The sequence below is a fragment of the Microtus ochrogaster genome, chromosome 6 (assembly GCF_000317375.1).
Source record: "Microtus ochrogaster isolate Prairie Vole_2 chromosome 6, MicOch1.0, whole genome shotgun sequence".
In the NCBI taxonomy this organism is placed as follows: domain Eukaryota; kingdom Metazoa; phylum Chordata; class Mammalia; order Rodentia; family Cricetidae; genus Microtus; species Microtus ochrogaster.
In genome coordinates this window covers 67,394,297-67,415,663 of record NC_022013.1, presented here as the reverse complement: position 1 = coordinate 67,415,663, position 21,367 = coordinate 67,394,297, and the positions used below count along the sequence as shown (strand labels likewise).

At 44.6% G+C, this 21,367-nt stretch overlaps 1 protein-coding gene across 2 annotated transcripts in view; it reads right to left on the bottom strand.

Moving 5' to 3' along the window:
- Positions 1-21,367, bottom strand: part of Cacna2d3 (calcium voltage-gated channel auxiliary subunit alpha2delta 3) — an 833,716-nt gene that overhangs the window by 160,823 nt on the left and 651,526 nt on the right. For both annotated transcript variants that reach the window (XM_005348768.3, XM_005348769.3), the window contains 6 exons: positions 13,405-13,488; positions 5,782-5,853; positions 5,464-5,525; positions 4,065-4,132; positions 239-284; positions 9-106 (listed from right to left, as the gene is read on the bottom strand). In XM_005348768.3, coding sequence (XP_005348825.1) covers positions 9-106; positions 239-284; positions 4,065-4,132; positions 5,464-5,525; positions 5,782-5,853; positions 13,405-13,488 — 430 coding nt within the window. The remainder of the gene's footprint in view (positions 1-8; positions 107-238; positions 285-4,064; positions 4,133-5,463; positions 5,526-5,781; positions 5,854-13,404; positions 13,489-21,367) is intronic.

Here is a 21,367-nt window from a genome sequence, read left to right as displayed (position 1 = left end):
ACACTCACATTGAAGCAGAGGCTCTTTGCCTTTGAGGTAGAGCTTAATAGCTTCCAGTTGAGACAGATGGCGGTGCTCTGGGTGCAGGTCGGTGTTGCAGTAGGACCTAGGATGTGACAGGGTCCCAAAGGAGAACATATAAATATTCAGAGCATCTTCCCACTTCGTGTTTGGACCAGGAAAACTGGGTAAGAGGGCAGGGAATCCTGAAGCTGATAAACAACTAATGAAATCTTACCATTCATCTGCCAAGGACACGTCGGGATGTTCTAAGTCATGCAGGCCTGGAAGTCAAGGACAAAGCATTATTAAGCAGCTGTCTTCCTCCTCTTCCTGTAGACCTCAAATACTCTAGTGTGGCACTTACGAGGGAGTGTGTTCACAGTAGATATCAACCCTAAAGGGATAGGCTGGGATCAAGGGCTCTGGATGCATGTAAAAAGTCATCCAGACTACGTTCTCACTCTGCTGTGGCCAGCACCACCAAATCCCCTTGTGCTCATCCCAGAGAAATCTCAACTTCACAACAAAAAAGGATGTTTCTAACAGAATGGCTATAAAGCTAGATTCGGGAGCTCCATGAAGTCTGGACTGAAAACTGGGCCAGGCCACTGAACTCCGGTGTGAGGCTAACAGATTTACTTCTCCATGTTTTCTTCATGCACAGAACAGGAATGGCACATAATTGGGAGAGTGATGTTATAGGTTCAATTGTATGAGACTGTCAATACTCGTTCACGTTCAGCTAGCAAAGAAGACCAGTAGATGTGGAAGGATTCTAGGTGATTGGTTTACTACTATGAAGAGATTAATGCAGTGGTCACAATAATGAGTCTCGTGCTTCTTTACTTGTATGAGTGGTCCTATCATATACAGGAACATTCCTTCCCACCTTTGCTATGCTGTGCTGCTTCCGGAACGTCAACCCAATAGGGCCACCCAATAGCTAAGTAAACTTTTATAGGGCACTTATAGCCTCATGTGTTTTGATACAGCAGCACCAATGAGGTAAGGCATTCCGGAGAGCCACCCTCTCTCTCTGATTCCAATGGGTCATCTGCAGACAAGCAGTTTAGACATGCTTAGGTACTCCGATAATGTTTGTAATGTTTCAGGAAGACAGTTTCTCCAATGACTTTAATACCTTAATCCTTGTCAAATACAGATGTCTAAAATACTAGATGCCCAACATAATACTGCTTAGTTCTACAGGGAGTAATCTGCTAACATTGGATTATCTATCTTGGAAATATCTTGTCAATCCTTGAGTTACATCAATTTTCCTATCCAAGAAATATTCTCAAGAACTCTACAAGATGTTTAAGTATGATGGTGATTAGTTCCTAGGGCAATCTTGAGATATACATTTTTATAATTTATATTATATATTTTATATATATATAATATATGTATGCACACACATTCTCTTAACCCTTTCACACTTCTTTCTTTGTTTCCTCCCTCCTTCTCTCCCTCTCTCCCTCCTTTCCTGCTTCTTTCTCTCCCTCACTTCCTTTGATATTTTCCCCGAGGCAGGAATAAGTCAGTGCTATATGCTAGGAATAACCCAAGAACCAAACAGCCCGCCTCCGTGGGATGTAATTTCTAGTGACAGGAGAAACAGAAATGAAGTTGGAACTCCTGTAACAGCTGATCTGTTGGTAGTGGCAGAGAAGAACGCATGGGGAGGGGCAGGGGTGAGAATGCTTCAGACCAAGCTTTGCTTTGGTGATCAGGGAAAGCATTACTGAAAAAGTGACTTTTATACCAAGGAGAAAGCAAAGACCCATGTGAGCCATGTTTGTGACAGGAAGGAGTGTTCACTACAGGAGGGACAAGGGCAGAGGCCTGGCCGTGAACCGCACCTTCCCAGGATGCCAGCTGAAGATGTCCATTCCTCTTCTTTCTCTCACTGCAATTTTTTCTGCCTTCATCTTCGAAGCTCTCCCTGGCTCAGCATCATGGTACTCACAGATGCAACCCCAGGAATGAGACCCACTATCATTTCTTAGATCTGAGTTCTTGAATACCAAGCAAATCTAATTTCTCTCCAATCCTTTCCCCTTCTGATAAAACCATACTCAGGGAAGCTGAGACTAATGACATACAACCCAATTTATTCAGCAATCATTGTATATAACTATATAAAAGACGCAATGTGTCAGAGGAGATCTTGAAGAGACACAATATTAGCAGGAAGACTAGCTCAGGCTTCAACTTTCAACACTGTTTTAGGGGTGCTGAGAACTGACCCCAGGACGTGGTGCCTCTACCGCTAAGCTAAACCCTCAGCCCTGACCTCTCACAATTCTGAGTAAATTCTGCTGTTTAGCATCTTCAGAGCAGCAGGCATTGGCAAACCATGTGAGGAGCTAGCTACAGAACCCCTGGAACATGGGTGCCATTCTCAAAGAACTTTCCACTCCAGGAACAGAAGAGAGCTATGGTCAGGCCAAGGCTCTTCCAGATGAGGGTTCTGACTAGCAGCCTCGGGGAAAGCAGTTTGCTTGGGTTCTTTTCCTCAGGGAGCTGGCAGGGCTGAGGCCTTTTGTTTACAGATGACCAAGGAAAGAAGGTCTGATCTCATTTATGGGGATAATCAGACACTTGGCCCCCTTGCTAAGTATTCAAACTAATTTCTTGCTTAGTTCTGAAATTCTCTCAAGCAATGGCTCAGCCTAACTGCTATGGAACACACAGGAGGGGACAGTAACCAGAAAAATGGTCCAAAAGACTGAAAAGACATTGGTGCAGGAAAAAAGCCAGAGAGATGAGATGTACAGGAAAAAATAGACAACAGAGGGAGGGAGGAATGGCAGGAGAGAGAAGGGAGAGGGAGGGAGAAAGAGAGAGGAAGGGAAAGGGACAGACAGACAGAGACAGAGATGTGAGAAGAAAAGCAATGGAGAGACAGGCTAAGGGGGACAGACATGAGAGAGGCAAATGATCCACTAAAGACCTCTCCTGCTCTGACCACGAGGCACTTCCTTTATTTCATCTGAAATGGCTTGGACATGAATTGTATTGCTGCAGGGGCATTGATGCCCTCAAAGTTATACATAGCCCACAGAACTAGAAAATTCTAGAAACTAAAACATGGCTTCTAAGAACACATCCTTAAGTGTATATCTTGTCCAGGCCACAAGGTTGGCTCAAGTCCTCTTGTGTGTCTTTGAGAAGAGAGACCATGTGTTTGGCTCTTGGATGGGTACATCCTTGCTTCTGCCCAGTGCTGAGTGGACCCCTCCTCTCTCCCTTCTGCTTCATCAGACATCATGGTTTCCTCGTCAGATAAAACCCAGTGGCTGTGAAGCACTTCAGGGCCAATCAGCAGATGGACCTGACCCAAAGTCCAGGCTAAGCAAAAGTGCCTTACTCAAAGTCATTTCTAGAATAAGAGCCTGTTAAACAGCACACTCCTAATTCCAAATGTTTACTGTTGGAAACGGCAACTGCTTAGGATCAACGGGCTGTTGGCGATAGAAAGAACAATTTCTGTGACAGATACTTTGCCTTTACAGATTGGGATGGCTAATGTTTATGGGAGTCACTGTGCACCTGCGCTTTATGAAAATGGAAGATCTTAGAGTTACCAGATCCTACTTCTGCTTCCCAACTCCTGTCAATCTCTTCAACCATCACATTATCCCCCGGTGAAGGATAACACAAAGACCCCGAGACGGGTGGCTCGACTGTGCTCCAAGCAAAGGCTTCCAGATCTTTCTCGGAATTGCTTCTCCTTAGACTTGACTTCTACATTAATTTAATTCTTCCCCTAGCACTGAATGCATGACAAGAATAACGGTGGTATGAGATTCCTATAATTTGCCTCCACTACTTTATGCGTACAACAATATAATAAAGCCAGCTGGGGTTCCTGTCATTCAGAAACCCACACAAAACTGGCAAGGGAAGACGCACTCAGAGGGCAGTGATTTGAGTCAGGTGCCCAAGTCACTAGCCAGAGGCTTGAAAGGTCACACACAGCCTCCAGTTCTCCCAGAGCTGGCTCTGGGCCTTCCTCCCCATACCCAAGGAGAAGCCAACCCAAGTTTGCGCCTTACCTTCTTCAATGGTTACATTCCCTCGGAAGAAGTATTTCCCATGGCCCCTGGAGAGCGCCACACCTAAACTGTGCAGAGAGACAGAGCAGACCTTGAAGTCCAGGGCAGTCACTGGCATAGACTTGCGGGCTAACCTTTCTTTTTTATTTTATTTTCCATTTTCACATTTTCATTTCATGTTCTGTAAACAATTTTCCCAACAGTTTACGTTCAGAAACCTCACTGATTATAGTGGGTGTTGGTTTTTCTTAGGCCCAAGCAGCTGCTTCAAAGTCATTTCTGATTGGAAATGCCAGCGGCAATTGGCTGCTGTTGTGTTTGCAAGATTTGTGGCCAACAGCTTGCCCCTCCAGAAAGCCCTCCACTGGATGTCCTCCCAAGGCCACACACCCTGCTCCTTGCTACCACCTTACACACCTCTGTTCTGAACTTAGACAGAGACTCTGAGACCCCAAAAAAGCTGATCTCTTCTCAAGGGCAAACCTAAGACCAGGGACACTCAAATAAGGAGCACAGCCACACGGCTGGCTTGTCAGCCTGGTCCCCCCCCCCGCCCCAGTCTAGCTGCTTTCCCACATTCTTATTGGCTTGATTTAAATGCCTTTCTGTTTTGGTCTCAAGTTAGAGACTGTTTTCAAAAATCAGTCCCTTTATTTGGCAAAGCCACTTAGTGGCTCATATGTTCCTTGATTCTTCCTGGTTCCAAACTGCATCTGGTCACAATCCTGAGCAGTGGGCGACAATGATGTTAGAATCTACTTCTCAGATTAATCTATCCTGACTAACTTTCCCTTCACTCTGAAAGATACCAGCTCAGGAGCATGAAGCAAGCCTGCTCAAATAAGTTTCCTTTTTTTTTTTTTCCTACAAATCACATAACAACATTGAGCTAACAGGAGCAGGCAACTTTCGAATACTCCGTACACACGGGAAAGGAGACCATTAGGCAAAGTCGTACTTTTAGGACTGTAACGGAGAGACAACACAGAAGGACATTCAGAAAAGTTGACATGGAAGCACAAGGTGGGAATGAAATGCCTCCTGCAGGATTACTGGCTCATGAAAACCGAAGGTGAGACAAGGGTCTTAGGAGGTAGCAAGTGAGATGGTGAAGAACCTGGTGACCCTCTGAACTGGTCTCCTCCACCCTTGGTGGGAGCCCCGGAGATTTTGTGTTGGGAATGCTATGAGAAGTTGTGGCTGTTTGAGGTGGGCCTGAACCGTCTTCCCCATGCTAGGACAAAGACAAAGAGCAGCCTGGGCAAAGCCCCTTCCTCACTCTTTCCGGCCTTTGGGGGGTGTTTGCTATCCTCAGATGGTGAGCTCTGAGAGGCCAGCAGGTTGGGTACAAACACACTGATAGGTCTGATGGAATGCCCATGGTGATGGTCAGCTCTACCTGAAAGGAGTACCCTTGATGTCTGTGTAATAGTAGTCATTTGTCATCGCCAAAACCCGTTTCTAGATCGGGGGGAAAGTCATAGAGAAAAGAAAACATGGTTAGTCTGCTAGATGACATTTTTCAGAAATCAATAAAAATAAATGGACACACTGTGGTCTGGTTAATAATAGTACTGCATGAATCTTGTTTGAGATAAGTAAAGACAAGAGAGAAATGAGCTCGGCGAAAGATATTTATTCCACAGAGAACCTTCAAAGCTAATTTTTCACACTGGTTTGTTTTAACGAAGTGCAAGAATGTTTGAGAAAAAGGTACCCCTTTGTCCACGGTCTTCTTCACCTCCATAGAAAACTTCCCTGTCTTCCGATTCACCATGGCATTTCGTAACTAGAACAAGAAAATGAAATTGGGAATTAGTGCTTCCCTGGGTTTCTGTGTCACTGGGTGCCGGGCTCAGAAGTTCCCTGAACAAAGTCCAGACAGAATTCCTACCAACTCTTCGTGCTTCTGAGGATAAGGCTGCACACGGCATTCAGAGCTCTAAAACAGCTCTCCAGGGGGTGAGCACGGACAAATGACTTTCAGCTCTGATTTGGGGTGCACAAGTGAACCCCAGAACCTCTCTAACTACTGGATAATGGGCGGGTAAACAAAGACAAATAATTTTCAGCTGTGATTTGGGGTACCCAGGTGAACCCCTTAGGGATAGCCACAAGAGAGGCCTCAGGATGTTGATGAGTCCAGAGGTCAGAGAATGAACTCTAGACAATCTGCTAAAACTATCAACAAGCAAGAATGTCTCTGGGGGACAAGTTGGTTTTTCAGAAGGGGTACTGATTTGTCACAAAGAGATCATTTTTCAAAAGATAATCAAGTTAAAGATGTTTTTCTAAACAGTAGTTGAAAAGATTGGGGGGCATTGGGGAGACAGTAACTCGTTTTCCACAGCATGAATCAGCTTCAGATGGTCACCCAATTAACAGCCTCGCTGACAAGACAGTGAACAGTACTGACCCCTGCCTCTGAGTTTTGGAGGTCCCATCTTGGAGCAGTGAGCCTGGCTGGCCTCCCCTCCCCCTGGCTGACCTCATCTAATTACCTGTGGCCTTCCACAAGTTCAGAGGAGGACAACAGGCTGGGTGATGAAGGATGTGCCTGCATGGGCAGCAAGGGGACATGACAGAAAAGGCCATTTAATGGGATAGGAACAAAGGCGGAGGAGCCAGTCCATTGGGAACTGTTCTTTCTCTGTCTGCGCTTCAGGGTGTGTGTGTGTGTGTGTGTGTGTGTGTGTGTGTGTGTGTGTTGTTTTGGTTTTTTGTTCTTTCCTCCTTTGGGGGAGCTTTAGTGAGATCAGGCTGATAGGAAACTGCAGGCCTTGCAGCACCTCAAATTTGATTCAGGGCTGTCTAGATTTGGGTTCACATTCCCGTCTTCTGTGAGAGAGAAGTAAAAGCATGATTTTTAGCTGGAGGCATGTATAAAATAAAACATATATTTTACTTTAGATATTTTTTAACAACACATAATGGGCATTTCTGGAAATATTTTCCCATTTTAACTTTTGTGGTTTTGGACGGAGAGAGCTGCTCCTAATTAAGTCAACTTTCTAACTTTTAAGAACGGGCTCAATTTATCTTTAACATGGTTTTCATTTTTCCTCTTTCTGGTGCCTGCCTAAAGCCATTTGGGACCTTCCCCTCTCAAGTTCCCCAGGCAAGTCAGAGATTATGTCAGCTTCTCCTTGCCAAGCTACTCCCAACCCCCCAGTAGCAGGGAAAAATTAGCATGAGGCCAGGGAGGGCCCAAGGCCGGGGTCACTGATGCATTATGGGGGCAAACGTTTAGACAGTTATTCTAGTCTTGCAAGGATGACAAGCTCTTCTCCCCACGCTCCTCATTGTGAAGGATGATAGAATGCTGTCACTTAGAAACAGACCTTGGGGACAGGACTTGATGATTGCGGGCAAGCCATTCCTTTCTCCGTGCCTCAGTTTCCTCTACTGCCCAAACAGAACTGAGCACAGCCCCCCCCCCACCCCGCATCACATACAGCTGTAGTAAAGACCACATGGGCATAAGCAGACAAGGGCCAGGCACAGGCTGGCTGTCTTCTGTACCTCAGGTGTCCTCCGCTATCCTCGTCATCACTGCCATCAGCGGCACTGCCATCTCCCTCACCCGGGTGTGGTGTCAGGTACCTCCTGCCAGCTAAAGGAATCAGAACTCAAGCTCCAGATGACTGGACAGCAGCATCCAATCTCTTACTAACGTCTCTCTAGCTGCTTGGACAATGAGCCACAAGAAAAATGCAGCTCGTGCTGAGGATGCCTTTGCATTTTTTTTTTTGTCTTCATAGCTTTCCATTCCTTTTTTCCCCCCACCGGTCAGAGCACACTGGGTGGATTTTTGTGATATCTCCGTTATCTTTGCAGATTTCAAGTTACTGTCCCTAACTCTCCATGAGTTAGACAGACTCAAGAGGAGACAACATGGGGCGTCAGGGCTCCCGAGCTAGCGAGGCTCTCATCACTGACACATATGAGCTATTCTTTCATCTTGTTGGGCTTCGGTGTCTTTTTTTGTTATTTGTTCAATCAAAAATGACCCTGAGTGAAGCCACCCAGATCCAAAACTCCTTTCTAAACTGTAAATATCAGGTTATTGGCAAGCTCCTGTTGCTGATAGCTACTGTTGACTGAGTTCTTCCAGTGGATCAGGCACTAATTTGAAAATTCTAAGAACTGTCTTCTGTATTTCTATTTCTATACCTATTTGACAAGAAGGGAGACTGACACGTTAGGCTAATAAGCTTGTCTAAGGAAACACAGGATCTCCAACACTTAAGCCCAAGTTCTTGGGGCAGGAAAGATGGTTCAGTGATTAAGAGTGCCTATAGCTCTTGAAGTAGCTCTGGGTTTGGCTCTGAGCACCCCCATTGGGCAGCTTATAACCACCTATAACTACAGTCCAGATGTTGTGATATCCTCTTCTGGCTTCAAAGGACTTTTTCATGCTTGTGGTGCACACACACATACACACACACACATATGCACACACATGTGCACACATGCACACATACCCCACAAGTTCCAAACCTCTGCTGCCTAAATCAGAAGATAAAAATAATTACTTCATCATTAGTATGAATTATAGATTGTTATTTCTTGATTTCTTAAAGAACAGGCTTAGAAACTGACTGTGGCACGGCCTATGGGTTTACCTTCCCTGTAGCTCTTCCGTACACTTGATCTCTGGGAAATTCTGCTCTTACTATCAGAGGAGGCAAGAGACTCGTAGTTGAAATGCACTTTGTGAGACTTGAACATTCTAAAAAAGTCACTTTTCTATCCTAACAGGCTGCATATTGCCAAGAATCCCCATGTATATCATGCTAGGAGTCGGTGGGCCCCATACCGAGGGAGGGTCACAGAACTCAGGTCAGAGAGATGAGCAAACCTGTCTCCCCCACTGAAGGCAGGAAAAGTTAGGCCACGGTGCTGCTCTATGCAGCCTTTGAACTAGCCACTGCCTGGGTTTGTAATCATCAACAGCTGGGGAAATGAAAATGACTTGGCAGAGGAAAACGTTAAAATAATTTTTGGTGTGTCCAGATGTTAGCTGATTATACTGTCATTAAAAATCACATACATAGATGCTTGACTAAACACACCCCAAGAAAAGTAAGTCGGATGTCAGTGGTCCCTATCAGATGCCAGGCATCTGTAGGTGTGATATGCAATGGCCAGAGAGGCAGCTCTCATCACAATGAGATGAATAACGTAAAAGGCAAACCCTCCTTTAGGAGATAACGGCAATCTAGTCACTTCTCAGCCTACCCAGCCTCTGGGGTACAACCTGGTACCTTATTCCCATGTGTTGAGTCCTGGGGGTTCAGCAGCTTGGGTGACTAATCAAAGCACCTACTTTTCTTGCACAATATTCCAGCTAAGGCTGGATGCTCATTCCACTGGAGGTCAGATTCTTCCCTCTTAAGCAGAGCCCACTGGGGAAAGCTTCCCCAGAAGGTGTACTAGGGGATAGTAGGTTGTGTCTCCTTCTACAATGAAAGTTCAGTATCCTGTGGTGGAGTCTTGTCTATGCTAGAATGGGGTTTTTAACTTCCAGAGTCCCAGCTAGCTTGTTCTTCCAAGCTCTTACCTTCTTATAAGCTACCTAGCCCAGCCTACGGATGGAAGGGATATGAGACAGGCCAGATAAACAGTTGTTCCTTTAGCAAAAAAGCATTAATCGGTACATGACGATAGCACGTACAGAAAGCCCCAGCCACCAATCTTTCCTTAAATGAAAGCTTGGGCTCTCTAGGTATCAGGGCTCAAGGGATCAGGCAGGAGATTTAGAAAAATAGAATATGACGTAAAGGAGAAAAAAATATGCAACCAAAGCTCAGAATATGTCTCAGTGTGAGATGTTCACAGGACTTTGGGAAGAAAGGGCTCTGAAGATGTGTTGCATGAGGCTTGTCATGGGAACAAGTGTGGGCTTCCTCAGCCCAGCAGGAGAAGGCTTGCACTGCAACAGAATGGGTGTCAGCTGGGTTAGAGACAGAATCCATAGTGCTGTGGCTACACCACTGATAAGGTTTCAGAGCAAGATAGACATTCTATAGTTAGTGAGGGTGTAGGGAAATAAAGGACATACATATCCTGAGTGAGCCATAGCAAGCTCCAAGGTCCCTGACATTACACAAGGAACTCTACATGATCTCAGCTCTTTTGGGCCTTTCAACCATGAGACTGCCTACATTCACTTGACTAGTCAACTAGCCAGAGTTTTCAACATACACTCAAACTAACAAGATTTGCCCTAATTGAATGCATGATTTATATGTGGTCCATTTCCAAAGGAGGACTTGCTAGCTCATTTGCAAGACCTCTCCCTACTGCAGAAGTGGTGGGGGTTAGGGAGAATCTTATCACTTTATTTCTCAGTAAAACTTCCCTTGCTTGCCCTTCTGCTAATCTTCCTTGGTCGCCATTCTTCATGACTCTGAAGCAAGGAACTCGGGACCTGTGGCTTAGGTGAATGTGGTGCCTGTTGACAGGTACAGTATATTAGTCCCCCATGATTTTCCCACTAAGAGCCAAGAAAGGCTCCCCTTCTGTGCTCAAAGAGCCCACAATAACCCCATGGGGATGAACATTTACTTTGGAAGAGCTCACCACGTTTCTGAAGTACCAAATAAAGTCTCAAGGACTCTGGCATTCTGAGGCTTTTTCCAGTGACACACAAAGTGGGGTGTGTCAAAGACACAACATAGGGGTCAGATAGCCTGATGCCTGCCTTTGAACTGTGACATAATTTCTCCGCCTCAGTTTCCTTAACTGGAAAACAGGGACAGATCCTTGACAAGACTGCAATAAGAAATAAATGAGTTCATCCTTTATTACACTGAAGGTATTAAGTACCTTGGATAAAAGAAGTTCCTTATTTACAAACTATTGTTACTTATATGATCCTTCTCTATAGAAATAATCATGTTCACTGGGGGAAAGTTCAACAATGATTAAAACATAGCAAGACCAAACGGAAAATCATCCTTAATTCTTTCAGCCATCTCTAGGAATTTCAGCCCTGAAATTATATTCACCCAAACAACAAAAACAGACTCATCAAGTTGTATATATATATTATATGCATACACATGCTTACACACACATATATTCACACATACAATAGTAACAATCAAAGGAAAAGAGACTATCAACTTGAGAGTTGGGGGGAACATAGGAGAGGTTGGGAGGAGGATGACTAGAAGGGACTGGAGGAAGGAAATGAGAAGGGACAATACATTTTTTTTAATTAATATAATTTTACTTTAAATCTTTTTTCCTCACTGGTGACTCAGATAGGATCGTGTGTATTTCAGGTCCATTGCTGACACATGGGTCCCCTAAAGATGCCTTTTTATAGTAATTGACATGACACCTAACTTATCCTATGGTGACAACAGAAGTCCCATGCACACTCCTCTGTGTGGTCTACTTTTCTTTTGTGTGTATGTATGTTTGTTTGTGTTGGCACACATATATGTAGGTATACATACGTGAGTGGGTGTGCATGAGTATGGGAGGTCAGAGTTTAAAAGTGGGTTTTGTTCCTCGGAAATTATCCACATTGACTTTTGGACAGATCTCTTGCTGGGATTGGGGTACAAATCCTGGGGCTAGCCCAAGATCCCTGACCCCAGTACTGAGATTACACCTGGAACTGCAGCATCCCATGCCCAGCTTTGTTCATGGGGGCTGGGTTCAACCTCAGATCCTCGTATTTGCACAGCAAGTACTTTATAAACTGAACCGTCCTTCCCGCCCCCTTTATTTTAATTTTGGCCAGACTAGTTTTGCAAATTTTTAAATGACATATTTGATATTACATCATTTTTGGAAGTATGCAGGGTCTATGCTCTAAATGTGCTTGTTAAATTGTACAAGAGCCTTGCTGTCCCTCAGAAGCAGGATTCTCCATTCAGGCGCTCTGCAGCCAGGCCGACTTTGCCGCCTCTGCCAAGCAGTTCTGCTTCCTTGATCCTCCATGTATTTTGACCTGAAACCTGTACTTTGCTACTTATTTCAAGCTTCCTCAGCAGCATACGGTTTTGAAGGCTTCTATGAGGCACACCTCCATATGTAGGCACACCACATAAGGATGTTTTTCAACTGATTCCAAAACTCCCCATCACTGGGGCATAGTAGAGATGGCAGTTTGGGTTTTCCTATGTCAAACACACAGATATTGAAAGGACTCACATTCAATCCCCTTGGACTGCTTGCCGTCAAGGATGCAAGCAAAAGACAGCCAGTTTGTACATAAGAAGAATCCTGCCCTGACTTGAGAAATGGTAACTCTGAGAGTGGAAACCCAGAACCCAGCTGCTTGGGTCAGATGACAGTGAAGGGCACGCTGGGAGTCTGATATTGATCCTCCAACCATAATTGGAGGTCACAACCGTAAACCGTAAACCAGAGGCCCATTCACAGAATCACACAGTCACACAACAGAGTAAGCACTTTCTTCTCTTTCAATCTATCAATATGTCCAATCTTCAAAGCATCTGGGAAGACCAGGAGATGTGTCAGGAATGGTCGCACACCAGAGCCAAAGAAACTCCAAACAGGTGAGATTTGAATCCTGGCAGTGTAACTGTCCACACAGGGGCTAGGATGCAACAAACACATGAGTTTAAGCCCAAGGAAACACCAGGATCCTGGTCACAATGTTTGAGGAATAGAAGACATCAAACTCTTCCAGGTCGTTGACCCCACGTGATGTCAGAGCAGTGACAGGTAGGATTGGATGAGGTGGTAGCTTTTAATGGATGGCAACTCTATTCTGTCTGAGATTGGACTTAGTCAGGTTGAGAGCATTCAGGAAGCAGAGGATGGGAAAACAAGGAAAGCCAGCCCTGCTTCTATAAAGCATGAGAGATAGTGTGGGATGTCAAATGGCTTCCCTCAACATCCCTCTGAGAAGGCTAGAGAGACAGAAAATGGGGGTACAGGTAGGGGTGTGAGGCTGGCCACACATGGAGAAAGTGGGCATGCAAACTTCTCTGCTGCTCTTTAGAAACAAGAGTTGTGTCCATGTACACCTAACAAGCTGATTCTGTCTACCTGGGAGGCTGCCTTATTGGCCTATAAGACGTCCTGACCTTTTAGTTCCCACTGCCTCCTGTTGCCTAGCCAGAATTCTTCGAAGATGGTAAGGCAAGTCCTGACAATTGTCCTCAGTCCAAGGTGGGATTAATCAGTTGCAGAGGAAACTAGTGCCCGCTGGGCATAGGATCAGCAGACTGCACAACTGGCCCAATTGACTGGCAGGAGATCTGTTGCCTCCATAGCCCTGTGCGGCAGCTTCTGGCGTATCCTGTCTGGTCAACAGAGCCCTCACCCACGAGGCTTGAAAAAGGGGACTTACCACATCATCCCGGTCCTCCCACTCTACTTCAGAGAGGTCCACACTACTGTAGTCAGGCTTCCTTCGCTTTTTGCCTTCTTCATACTGTCATGGGGAAGAAGAGAAAGACAAACAAACGGTCACAAAATCATCAACCAGGGCATCTTTCTCCTCCTGGACCTGCTTCCGGTTACTGTGTGAGTAATCAACCCTGTGGATGGCAATATTAGAATTCTAATGACGGGCATTGCCGTAAACATCTCCCTCTAAGTTGGAAAATCTAAAGGTCAAGTCTTTGCTTTGCATGAATTTGCCTAGAGAATTCCTTGGCTCTAAAATGCCAGGTGCAAAGAATATTTATCTTACCCTTGTATGCAATAAATGTGGGAAGGGTGGGGAGACCCAACTCTATTAAAAAGACAGAGGAAAATGCTTCCTACAAAACATTTATAAAAATCTTGTCCTTTGCCCTCAGCTTCATACCCTTCCTGTCTCAAACCTCCTCCAGGATCCCCTGAGAAACAAAACTTTGATTTTCATGGTTGGACTTGGGCTCAGCATCCTGAGAACACTTTGTCAGCCTGCAGACCTATTTGCTACTGGCCACGGCAGTGCAAGGCTAAGCGCGGCTCCTTCACCTGGAGCAGATGTGAGTACTGGGAATCGCTGCCAGATTTAATGGCCATGAGGGCCTTTCTCTGGGAAAGCTGATGAATGCATTAATAACAGGGGAAGGATTTCACTTGTTTCCCTAAATCACTGGTGTTAGTCACCCGGCAAGTGTACCATTTTATCGACCGGACATTTTTGTGTCTGGAAGTTTGTGTGTCTCGAGGCCCTTACAGTTGGTTATTGGGGTGTTTGTTAGGTAGGAAAGTCTGCCCTCTGCTGCAGGCTAAGGATAAGAAAGCACTTTACAAGTTTAGAAGGTAACGAGGTTGTACATATATACAAAATACATGCATAGAAACGCACCTGTTTTCTTTTCTGCTCTTTGTCTCAGTCCTGTTTTGATTAAACAATAAAGCTACGAGACACAGGGTCAGTCTACACGCTTTAAGACTCCCCTTTGACATGCTGGTGGTTGCAGATGCAGTCCCTAACGGTATCCCTGACACAAGGAGAAACGTCTGCCTGTTGAGAACCAACCAAGTCTAAAGCAGACCTCAGTGCAATCAAAGGGACAGTGTCCAGAGGGGTGATTGTCACATTACTGTGGTACCCAAGGATGTCAGACTCAAACGTTGCTCGGGCACTCTTTATTCCTTGCCAACTGCATTGTGGGGATCCTGCACCATCCCTAGAAAGTCCCCTTCCACCACCACCACCCAAGAAGGCTACGCAGCCCTGTCAAAGTGCCTTCACTTGCTTCTCTGAGGTTTCCAATTAGCAAGACAGTCATCATTCACAACCACTTTTGTGACATCAGATCCAGAGGAAGAGGAAGAAAAGTGGTCCCCTTGGAAGCCATGATAGCAGATTAGCAGATGGATCCTGTTAGGAAAGTTCCTGCAAGCATGGAGCTGGGCAAGCCAGTGTTGCTAAAAGGCCACAGTAACTGAGAGGAAGAAAGAACGAGGGAGGGGCATGAATCCAAGTCATGGACAAGTCCACTGGGTGCTAGGGCTTAGGACATTCCCTATAGGAAGACAGAGTCTGACCCCCATCATGAACCTCAGCTACAGAGCCCACTGACTTCTAATCCCATTTCAGCAAGAACCATAAAAACAAAACAAAACAAAACAAAATAACAACAACAACAACAACAAACCTCACGTAGCCCAGAACCTGAACTTCAAAAGCAAACTTTTATAGATTCTTGGGCTGCCTGCTGATGGCTCTGAACCATTCTTTTGTCTTGCTTCGGTAGAAGGAATCCTTCCTTTGGTCACTAAAAACTGTTCCTTTTGCCATTTACTCAGAAGACGTGCATTGCATGCCTGGACAATATAAAGCACTGGGGGCTATGGAGATGGTAAGGTGCCTGCCATGCAAGCATAAGAACTTGAGTTCAGATCTCCAGAACTCATGTCAAAAGCAGGTGCAGGACATCTGTGACCCTGGTGCTAGGTGTAGGGAAAGAGACAGGCAGATCATTGGAGCTCACTGACCAGCCAGCTTGTCACTACTGAGCTCCAGAATATGTGGGAATTCCTGCCTTTAAAAAAGAAGTGGAGCATGATTGAGGTTCTTGATGTAGCCCTCTGCCTCCAGGATGCACATATATGTACACACACGCACTCATATCTGCATCTACACAAGCACATACCCATGGCACCACACACGCAAAGTCTCAAGCAGCAAAGATAGGATGTTAGGTAAGCCTTAGCCTTCTCTTCCCACAGACTTACTTGGAGGATCCCTCCCTCAATTGTGCTTCCATTATTGCCCCTCCCACAGCTAGAAAAATGAGCTCTGATGAGCTAAGCTACAAAGGAAACAAGTCAAATAAGATTGTACAACCAGTATGGGGGAATGACACCTCACCAGCTGCTAGCCTCTGCCTTAATGTCTCTGTGTAAGCCTCATGTTATTTCTGTCTTTCTCAAATCTAAACTGTCTCTGAGGTCCTAAATACCAAATGCATCTTTATCTTCAAAATATGAACAAGTTTTTGTCAGAAAAGTACAGAGGAACTGCAATCACCAACAACACACTGATACGTGATGCTAAGTAAGCCATTGTGCTGCACCAGGTTTTCCCAGTGAGCTGTAAAATGGGGACAATAACTTGCCAGCAGAGAGGGGCTAAATGGTTTTCCTCTTTGGCAGCTCATTCCAGGCAGCACCAAGTGCTTAACTCTGGCAGACCTGACTCTGCCCAGAGTTGGGCATTACCTCCCTCCTCCAAAGGAAGGATACTCCAGTAAGTCTGATACTCTGCTCCAAGCAAGAGGCAGGAGGTATTCACTGAAGATGCTGGCATCATACAGCATGATCAACTGTCTCATTCTGGAATGGACATTACAAGCAGGGACTCCAGATTCTCCTGACAGAGATATTTGAATGTGTGCTAAGGTACCTGGTTTCTGATGTGGGATTCCCCTGTGTGTGCTGTGAATACCATTGGTTAATAAAGAATCTGTTTGGGGCCTATTGTGGCACAGAATAGGGCAAGGCAGGAATTCCAAGCAGATAGACAAAGAGAGAGTAGGTGAAGTCAGAGAAATGTCATGTAGCTGCTGAAGGAGAAAGACACCTGCCGGAGCCTGCCACAACTTTGCTGGTTGGCCATGACCTCGTGGTGATGCACAGATTAATAGAGACAGGTTAATTTAAGATGTAAGAGCTAGCGAGACATATGCATACACTAATAGGCCAAGCAGTGTTCTTTGTGTATTTAAGGGTCTGGGCAGTTGGGAATGAGCAAGCAATCTCCACCAACAGAATGGTGCCCAAACATTTGGGGTTATTGGCCACCACCCATTTCAGGTTCAGATGCTTGTGTGCCCACTCAAGGTTGGGAGGAAAATAGCTAAGACCATGCCCGTGGCTCAGTACCCTCTGCCTGGGCAGGGAGTGGGATCAGGTCTGCTGGGAGTACACAGGCAAGAGAGGCTGGTGGATTCCCACTGCCATATACAGAGATACTTCCAGGCTTTACACTGTTCTGCATGGCGGATTTAGCTTTTAATCAGATAAAGAGGGTTTATAAGCTATACGGTGCTACCCAGAGTTGAGGTGGTGAGGAAGGTTACCTTCTGGCAGTCTCAGAGGCAGTGAACAAATCTCGGCCATGGGTTGTGTTGAGCCAAAAGGCAAAGCAGCCTTAGTTTTAGTCATGATGCTTAGCATTTTAAGAAGTGTTCCTGGTCAGAAAAGAATTACAGATACACAAGAGAGACAGATTGAGATGAAAGAGACCTCTAAGTGAGCCACAGAGTAGGCTTGGGAGAGAGAAGAAAAATAATATAGACAGTTATAAAAAGAAGTAATTGGTTTTAAAAAAAATAATGTCTTTAAAGAAACAGTACAGTCATAGATTAAAGGAGTAAAAAAAAAAATAAACCACAAAAAGATGGAATATATCAGAGAGTCTGGATTATGTATATTAGTATGTTTTCTTTCAAATTTTTTGGCTGTGAATGAGCTAAGTACAGAGAGACTTTTACTGTTTGGTCTGTGAGCTAAAACAACAAATATATTTAAAGATATCTTGACTTCAAAATTTGGGTCTAAGGATATGTTGCTTTGGAAAAGAGGTTCTGCTTTTGTTTCCACAGAGAATGAGAACTTGCGGATTCCTTCCAGACTAATGTGGTTTGATGGGACCAAGACTCCCTGAAAGGTCACCTTGAACACCCTCAAAAAATTACTTTGCCCAATAAATAGCAGGAAGCAATTTGGAGAGAACTATGCCCAGATTTTCTAAATGATTGTTTATAAATGTTTGGATCTTGATTTATTGATACAAATTTAAGTTACATTTTGTTTGATTAAGAAGTTGTGCTTGTGCAGCTCATTTTAAAATGCAATGTATAATTAAGAAATACGGGTTCATAGATAGTCATCTATAATAGTCAAGCTTGTAGTCATGTTAGTTAGGCTTTTTAGATGTAGAGATATATTTCAGATGGATATGTAGTCTTCAGACCTTTCCAAAACTTACAGAACATGGCATTTAAAATGTTTTAAAAACTTAGGACTTTTCATGACAGTGAGACACATCTGTTCCTGGCAGCAATAATTACTTTAAGAGGAAGATGTGTATTGAAGAGGCTCCTTATGGTGTTGGTTAACCATTTGGGCAAAAAACTGCTCTTATCTGGACTGCTTGATGGTATGCTGTATGAACTAGACATGCAGGACCCACAGAAAAATGACTTATGAACTTGCCTAAAGGTTAGACAGTCCTTCGGGGTTCTTGCTTCATGAAAGAGTCTGCTAGACATTCTGCAGGGCACAGAAGAAAATGACTGAAAACTGCCAATATAGGTGGAACTGTCTTTGAAATTTCCTGCTTCATGAAAAGTCTGCCAGAAACTACAGATGTGTAGGCTGAAGATGGGTGCCGCAATATTACAGAAGAACTTTGGGTGGCTGTCCAGGCAGCAAGATGTCTCTGTCAATTCTAGAGTTTTGGAAGTTGCTTAAAGCACTTCCTATTTACTTAGGTAATATTATATCCTTCTGGAGTCTTTGATGCAGTTGAAGAATAAATATAGTTTTACTTAGTTATGATAAAAGATAAAGAGATATAAATGTTGTAACCATAACTCTTGCTTATATAGAAAAGGGGAGGTGATGTGGGATTCCCCTCTGTATACAGTAAATACCATTGATTAATAATAAAGAATCTGCTTTGGGCCTATTGCAGCACAGAATAGGGCAAGGCAGAAATTCCAAGCAGATAGAGGAGGAGAGAGTAGGTGGAGTCAGAGAAATGCCATGTAGCTGGCAAAAGAGAAAGATGCCTGCTGGAGTCTGCCAGAACTTTGCTGGTAGGCCATGACCTTGGGGTGATGCACAGATTAATAGGGACGGGTTAAGATGTAAAAGCTAGCTAGAAATATGCATAAGCTAATAGGCCAAGCTGTGTTTTAATTAATATAGTTTCTATGTGATTATTTTGGGTCTGGGCAGCCAGGAATGAACAAGCGGTCTCCTGGGGTCGACATATACAAGAATGAATCAGTTGAAATTCCTTGAAATTTTACTATCCCTAAATGTCATCAGACTTTTTTTTTTTCTTTTTGGGAGATGGAATTTCATGTAGTCCCAGCTGATCTTGAGTTGGCTATGTAGTTGAGGATGACTTTGAACTTCTGATTCCCTTCTGGCTCTTTCTTCCACGTGTTGAATATACAGACTGGTACCATTGTGAGCAGTTTATGGGGAGCTGGGGATGGAACTCAGGGATTTGTACATCCTAGGCAAGCACTCGACCACATGAGTCCCCGCTGCAGCCCTTCATTTTCATTCATCACCACTCGAGAAACTCAACCCAAGGTACCAAAAGTCTATTCAGGACATAGTGGTTCGTTATGACCCTAGCACTCAGAGACCAAGTTACAGAGGCTGCCATGATTTCCAAGCTAAATTGGGCTATTTTGTGAGTTCCAGACCAGCCTGAGCTAGAGAGTCACACCCTGTCTCACAAACAAAGAAAAACTAAGAGACCAGAGAGAGAGAGAGTAGAAGGCCTCCCTGCAGGCTGGTCCATCAGTTGCTACGTTGTGCAAGACCTTTTAAGTCAACATTGCTGAAGGGAACTGGAGCAGAAGCTACTCCCTCAGAAAAGCCTTTGATGAGGCTTCCTCCATAAAGTCTGCTTAACTAAGTATGTGCAATGGGCCTGAGACACTTTCTTCTTAAACACAAACATTATAGCGTCAACATCAATGAAGCTCAAGGATCCTTTAGGTTAGAAAACGAAAACTCAGCAGGCTATTGCATAGCTGGAAGAAGCCAAGGGTAATAATTAAACAGGAACACACGGACTCCAAACCTGCCAGTATCTTTTTTCCTCATTAAAAAAGCTCAGCAGGCCAGGAAGGAAGCTCCTTTACCCATTCCACATATTATTGAGGATAAGTGTCTAGGTTTCCTTGCAGGGAAACTCCTAGAAATGTGGATCTAGTGATGGTACCATTTCTGGATCAGAGACTAGGAAAGGGCCTGACAATATGGGAAGGGCTCACATCATCCCAGGACACAAGAATTAGTTCAGAGATGGGAACATAACCCACAACGACCCAAAGAGACTCAAAAGATTCCTTCTGGAATATCTCCTGGACTGGTCCAGAAAAGGGGTTGCCCGTGTACCAGCATTGCTAAGGTTGTGAGATGCGCGCTTGGAGCACCTCATGGCCACCTTGACCACTACTCTGAGTTATCCTGGGAATGAAGTCAGTACAGAGAAAGCAGGGAAAACTGAAGATGATAGTTCTGAAATCATGCCTGGACCTGGACCTGAAATAGTTGCCCAATGATTATCGTCAGGCTCACACAGATCTACCTACCCACCTCACAAGGGCTTGCATTCAAGGTGGTGTACCACCACATCAGCCAGCACCGCACTCTCCTAAAATTAATCCTGCCTGGGGTTTCGCCCATCAGTGGGACTGCACATATTTAATGCCTCCTTTTTCTCTAGGATAAACTACCATTAAAGATTATTTACTTATTATTTTTATATGTATGTGCATGCCTGTCTGAGTTTATGTGTAGTGCATATGTATAAGAGCTCACAGAGGTTAGAAGAGAGTGTGGGATTTCCTGAAGCTAGAGTTAAAAGAGGGCACAGCTGCCTAAGGTGGGCACTGCCAACCACACCTGGGTGGCTACAACAGCAATAGGCACTTTTAACCACTGAGCCATCTCTTCAGCCCAATGTAATATTTTTAAAACTACATTTTATGTGAAATATTTACAGACTTTGTTACTTTAATAATTCTTTAGGAACATTTGATTTAGAAAGTCCCTTGCCACCTACCCAGATGCACTACTGTGTCTGAACAGAGCTCAGCTCCTTATACTTTCCCTCCATGCTTCTTCCGAGCAACAGCCAATGGGTTAAGCCCAGAACTCTCCCACACTGCAACTGGCTCCCCTCCCCCACGGAGCCCTGTGTGGGACAAATCCCAGGCCCGGCTCCCCGACTCCCTCTCCCTGTTCATAAGGAGCCTGTTATGGTGCCAGGCATTGTGTATGGCAATTGTTAGTATATCTATAATCTGTAACTTCCTTTGAAAATGTGATTAACGAATTGCAAACGGTTTCCAAAGGGTTATAAACAGACTTTCAGAGGCGCAGGTAGGCCTGCAGCTTTTGGTGCCTGTTTTACGGAAAAAAAAAAAAAAAAAGTATGTCCAGGAGAATTTAATAAGGGAAGCTATTGTGTGCTATGAAACTCCACTTTGAGGTGGAGTTTCAAATACAGGCCAGATGTGGTGAGCAGACGAACAAGCCAGGGCTAGGATGATGGGATCAGAAGACACAGATCTTGGGAGCAAGCTAGAACTACCCAAGGAGAGGCTTGAAGC